Source organism: Pteropus vampyrus, unplaced genomic scaffold (genome assembly GCF_000151845.1).
Source record: "Pteropus vampyrus isolate Shadow unplaced genomic scaffold, Pvam_2.0 Scaffold171, whole genome shotgun sequence".
NCBI lineage: Eukaryota > Metazoa > Chordata > Mammalia > Chiroptera > Pteropodidae > Pteropus > Pteropus vampyrus.
Genome location: NW_011888952.1, coordinates 2,057,360 through 2,063,370, shown reverse-complemented (window position 1 = coordinate 2,063,370; position 6,011 = coordinate 2,057,360). Strand labels below are relative to the sequence as shown.

Sequence of the window (6,011 nt, the reverse complement as noted above, 5' to 3'; positions counted from 1 at the left end):
GATAGTAAAGCCCCATTTTACAGATGAAGAAGTTGAAGCAGGGTAAATGTGAGGTAGATTACTTACAGTAGTAGGTGGCAGAGGGCACAAACCCAGGGCCACATTTTCTGCCGCTGGTCCTCATAGTGACAACCTGAACTCAAGCGTAGAGAACATTACATCTTGCCTGTAGTGGCTGCTCATTAAAGATTTGTGCTGAACATGAAATAGTGGGGCAATTTTAACCTCATTCCCTTATTTTGCATTCTTGCAGGGGCGTTCCTGATTCCCTATGTGGTATTTTTTATTTGCTGTGGAATTCCTGTTTTTTTCCTGGAAACAGCTCTGGGACAATTCACAAGTGAAGGTGGAATTACATGTTGGAGAAAAGTTTGCCCTTTATTTGAAGGTAAGGGTTGAGTTAATCAGAAAATAAAATGATGTCTGGGTGATGTCGGGTTGTAAAAAGTAGCCGAGACTGTTTTAACAAGATAGAGACTCAAACCATTCCCTTTTCTTTGTTCTTTTAGGCATTGGCTATGCAACACAGGTGATCGAGGCCCATCTAAATGTGTACTACATCATTATCTTGGCGTGGGCCATTTTCTACTTGAGCAACTGCTTTACCACGGAGCTCCCCTGGGCCACTTGTGGGCATGAGTGGAACACAGGTATGGCCTCCAGGGAAGGTCTCTCTGCTAGTCCTGCTAAGGGACCTGGGATTGGGGGGTGTATCCTTGTCCTAGAGACCAATCCTGACCTTTGACTCTTTGCCATGAGTCCAGATTCTACTGAAACAAGAGGTTGGTTCTGTACCAGGTCTGGGTCCATTCTGTGAGTTGTAGCCACGAAGCCTGAGCTGAACCCTGGCCCAGGAATTGGCTTGGGTAGAAGATGGTGATGCTTTTTTCTCACTTTGCCGAATATAAAAACTGAGCCCTTTGGGGCAGAGTGGGGATGTGAGGGATCCTGGCTTTAATTCCAGCCCTGCCTCTCTGGGTGTCAGATTTTCCTTTGTAAAATGAAGCCATTAGACTAGATCAAGTGTTGCAAACAGGGGGCCAATAGGGACAATTAAGATTTAAATCAGTGACCAGCAAATTACAGAAATGTATTTGGTTGCCCAAATTGAAAATTGGAAGACTTCACATGAAAGTTCAGATTTCCAGCTTCTCTTAAAAAATTGAAAATAACTGGCAACACCAGACCCAAATTCCCACATTCTTGCTTGGCAGCAATGGCTGCAGCTAAAAAGTGGCTGTTGCCTTTGGATGAGGCCACGGTCCCCACTCAGTCCACTTTACTCATTTATTTGATCTGTTCAACCAAGTAGATATTTGAATTCACCAGCACCACCTCACCCCTTTGAATAGATAACTTTTTGGATTATTTTAGGTTCTAATATACTATTTTTTTTTTTCTATTTGTATTACTATCAGGATTGAGTCTTATAATCCAGAGAAGGTAGATACATGCCAACTCATATCTACAGTGGTGGTGCTTAGAGCAGGTATCACTAATCAATTCTAGAATCTTTCTTTTTGATTCTAGTCATGGCCTCAGAACCCTTCTCAGCCGTGCTCCAGGCAACCACTGCCTTTTGAGTGAAATTGGCATACGTGCTTTAAGCTATTCACTATCCATGTGAGTAAGTTGTCCCTGGATGTGGCCTATTATCCTGAAGGCTGAGCTTAGTAAGACTGGGTAGGAGGTCGGTCACCAGCTGAAAGAACAGCAGGCATTAGGCCTAGGAAGTACTGTGAACTAGTTTCTATCCCTGCATAACTTTGCCTTGTTCTCCCGCACATCAGTGTCTCTCTTTGGGGCCCTGGTCCTAACTTTTCTTTGGCCAGGAACCTCATAGAGATGTTTATCAAACTAAAATTCAAGGACATATTTTTAAAGACCTGTGAGTCCTCCATGATAATCTAATTGTATTTATTTTGATACTCTAAAAATATGTGCATGTTCTGGATCGTCTGCACGGTCACCTTATAACTGAGGACAGTCAGGAGATTTCAGTGCCTGACTTTGTGCATGTTTACAATTTAAGCTATATTCTTGGTAAATAAAATGATGGCAGGCAAGAGAAGAGCAGAGAGATTTAATTTATAAATAGTATGTTAGTATTATGTGAAGTCCAGTTGAGAACACAGCAAACCTTAGGAATAAAGGTTTTGCAAAGTGTGAACAGAAAAAAATGGTGGTAGAGTTGAGTCTCAAATAACCCATGGAGGAATGAGCGGGCTGAGCTGAATAGACCCTGCCTTCTAGCTGTCAGTTCTATTTTTCTGTTGGGAAGTTTAATTTCACAAAATAGCATTATCTGACATCCATTTTATGCTATCAGTTTGAAATGTATTGGGTCTGTAGTTTAGTTGGTATTTTGTAAATTTAATTCTGATCTTATAGTTGTGTGAATACTATAATCACAAAGACTTTATAACTCACTGTTTATTTGTACATGATTAAATATAATAAAAACACCTTGTCAACCTTGGGTGTCTGAGAAATTTTTTTACTCTAGAAAAAAATTTTGAGAAAGTTTTAGAGAATCTGATCAAAGCCAAGGACTTCTCTCTTCAGAAAAAGGCACAAGGGCATGTGTAGGTGTTTTGCCGATAATAGGTTTCCAGACTGCTCTCAGGACCATCTGTGGACCCCACTGACCACCTCTGTTCAGAATATGGTTGGCACTTGCCAAGCGGAGTGAGAAGCAGGCAAGTGATTGGGGGAATTTTCCCCAGCCAACTGCAAACCTCTCTTTCTCACTCCCCTATCTTTAAAGGCTTGTAAACACTGGGGATGTGTGAAACAACACATCGGAAGTGCTTCCTGCCCCTAGAGATTGCAGATGTAATTTGGAGGGTTCATACACATAAGAAGTGAGAAGTACCAGAGTGAGGCTTAACACTGGCTCCATGCTGGCCACTGTGCTGGGCCCAGGGGCTTCAAAGTGAGTGGGTGCAGGAGGCCCTCCCTTGGGGAGCTCGCTGTCTGGTGGCTGAGATGGTTCTTAAACAGAGTGTTGCTCTAAAGAGGCATGGGTCCCATGGTGGCAGACAGAACGGGCAATGACCATGGAAAAGAGGATGAAGTCTTGGTTGGAGCTGATTCCTAGTTCTGCCCCTAACTGGCTGGTGATTTGTAGAGCTGGGAGAGGGTTATGGATGTGGGTCCCTTGATTACTTCTGAACCTTAGATTCCTCCTCTTTAAAATAAATGGAGTTAGAAAGGCTAATTTCTTGAAAGGCCTTTCAATTCTCACTTTCCTGGAATTCAGGAACGGAAGATCAAGGAAGGCTTTCTGGAGGAGGGATATGTGAGTTGTTCTGGGCTTTAAAGGACGAACACTTGGATGTTTTTACTTGAGATTCAGATCTCCCTTGATCATCAAGTTTCATGGAATAAGGAGAAACATTCAAAAAATCTTTTCTTGGGTGATTGAGGGAGAGAATGATGAAGAAATTAGGGATTTTTTGCACATGTAAGCTTATGTCATTTACCCAGTCATCACATTTATCAGGCAGCCGTGAGATAGGCCTCTTTTTACATGAAGGAAAACTGAGTCTCAACTGCTTTGCTGCCCTAGGGACACCATGACTGACCCAATTCTTTAAACCCACCATTCCTTCTGGGACCACCGAGTAAAACAGGGAAATGCCATGGACAGGCCTTCAACAGGAAAGTAGAAAAAAGGAAAGGAGATTTGGGAACAAGGCAGGAAGAAAGAGTGTGATAGGGCACATTGAGTAAGAATGAGAGAGAGAGAAGGTGCCCTGCCCCCTCAATTTTTCCTCTTGTTTGAATCAGACCAAGCCTCTCTCTTAAACTGTTTATAAGTTATTGATTTCACCCTCAGTGTTTTTTGAGGCATGTTTACTTGGAGTGGCGAGATAAAACCACCTGGTTGCACCATCAGCTCTGAATGTTTTCCAAGATCCAGCCTTCGCAAAAGTTAATCTTATGTTTCTTGTCTTGTTTCCATTGTAGAAAACTGTGTGGAGTTCCAGAAACTGAATGTGAGCAACCACAGCCATGTGTCCCTGCAGAACGCCACCTCTCCTGTCATGGAGTTTTGGGAGTAAGTGGAACACAACTTGTCTCCCTTGGCCTTTGGGGGCTCCATCATGGTTCTGCTCAGTTAACATTGTCCCTGGAAAAAGCCTGACCCTTCCTCCACCCTCACACTTCCTGGCTTCTGTGAGTGTTTAACTGCATTGGAAGCCAGAGTAGAGATCTTTAGAGGTTTCCCAAAGGGCAGATGAGAGAAATGCTTTCTTGTTCTTTGATGACATGTCAGCATGCCTAGCTGCTTATTAGGTCAAGATATGCTTGGCTAAATAATGAACAGTTTAAACATTCATTTTTTAAAGAAAGAGTCTCACAGCATTGTCTGCAAATACTTCTGAAGTTTGTGAGCACTTGTTCCCCGGAAGTGTTTAACCAGCACAAGGCTGCTGTTGATCGCTGTTGGGAAGGTGTCTGAATCCACTGACATTACAGGCTTTAATTGTGTTGGTGGGCATGTTCCCAGGGATGGGCATTTTTCATCAGTGTGCCAAAGGGTTCTATGACTTAGGAGTTACAGGACTGCCACATATGATTGTATTAGTTGTTCACTGTACAGCCCTAGGGGGCGTCGTTAATACTGTGAAATGTGTGCTGCAGAATTGTACAGTGTCCACCTGCATAACTGTACGCAGTGGTCCTGACTTAGGAGCATCTATAGTAAAAGGAGGATCCCTTGCTTAAGGTATTGAAGAGAAGTTTCCTCTGTGAGTTGAAGGCTGGCTAAATGCTTTCTGAGGCTTTTTAATCTGAAAAAGTCTGGTTTTGTTGAGGAACCTTCCCTACTAATGCTGATTAATAGTAGTGTGGAGGGGCAGTAGTTGTATGAGTGATTTTTATTCTTTTCCCAGGTATCATTCCTCTCCTTCCCTCTCTAGGGTTCATTATGCTGAATTTAGATTGTCATTCTCATGTTTATACTCTACGTAAATCTTCCAAATAGTACCAAGATCTTTCTTGCATGTTTTAAAATTTTGTACTAATGGTATCCATTACTTACATTTTTTACAACTTTGTTTCTTTGCTCAATATTGATTTTGAGATGTGTATCTATTGATACATGTAGCTTTGGTTTATTCATTATTTTCCTGCTATATAGCATTTCAGTGTATAAATAGACTGCATTGTATTTAGCCAGCTCCTCTGGATGAGCATTTGGACTGTCTCCAGTTTCCCACTGTTATTAAGCACACTGAGTGAATGTCTTGTCCATGCTTCCCTGGCTTTCCTGTGTGTATGAGTAAAGATTTCCAGGCCATACACCTAAGAGTGGAGTTGCTGGGTGGTAGGGCGCATGCATTATCCGTTTTATCAGATAATGTCGAAATACTTTCTAAAATGACTATTCCAATTTTTTCTCCAAACAAGAGTGTGAGAATTTCTACTGTTCCATACACTAGACAGCACTTGGTTGGGTTAGAGTTTTTAAGTTTTACTTGTTTAATGAGTATGAAACGGTATCCCACTGTTTTAAATTTGCATTCTTTTATTTACTTGTGAGGTTGAACATCTTTTCATGTTTTTTTTTCTCTTTATTTGGGTTTCCTCATTTGTGAACTTCCTCCTCATATCATTTTCTATTTGAATAGTTTGTCTTTTCTCATAGATAGGAAATCTTGATACATTCTAGGTATTAGCATCTATGCTGCAAATAGCTTTTCCTACTATATGGCATTTTTTTCTTATTTACTGCATTTAGGGTTTTTTGGAAGTCAAATTTGTCAATCTTTTTGGTTTGCACAGTTGGTGTCAAGTTATATTTCCTTACCCTACAGTTGTAAAAATTTTCTGTATTTTCTTCTAGGAGTTTTAAAGTTTTGTTTTCTCACATTTATGCATATAATCTATCTGGAATTTTATTTTTGCATGTGATATGAGGTAGGAATCTAGTTTTTAAAAATATTAATAACCAATTTCTCCAGCAATATTTACTGAATCATTCATTTTTTTTCCTACTGATT

The 6,011-nt window shown here is 40.9% G+C and overlaps 1 protein-coding gene across 1 annotated transcript in view; it reads left to right on the top strand.

The window, feature by feature from the left end:
* The first annotated feature begins 255 nt into the window (after positions 1-255).
* SLC6A11 (solute carrier family 6 member 11) overlaps positions 256-6,011 on the top strand; it is a 120,617-nt gene continuing 114,861 nt past the window's right edge. Inside the window, exons 1-3 of the mRNA XM_023536880.1 lie at positions 256-388; positions 510-650; positions 3,973-4,063. Coding sequence (XP_023392648.1) covers positions 4,050-4,063 — 14 coding nt within the window. The 5' untranslated portion in view covers positions 256-388; positions 510-650; positions 3,973-4,049. The remainder of the gene's footprint in view (positions 389-509; positions 651-3,972; positions 4,064-6,011) is intronic.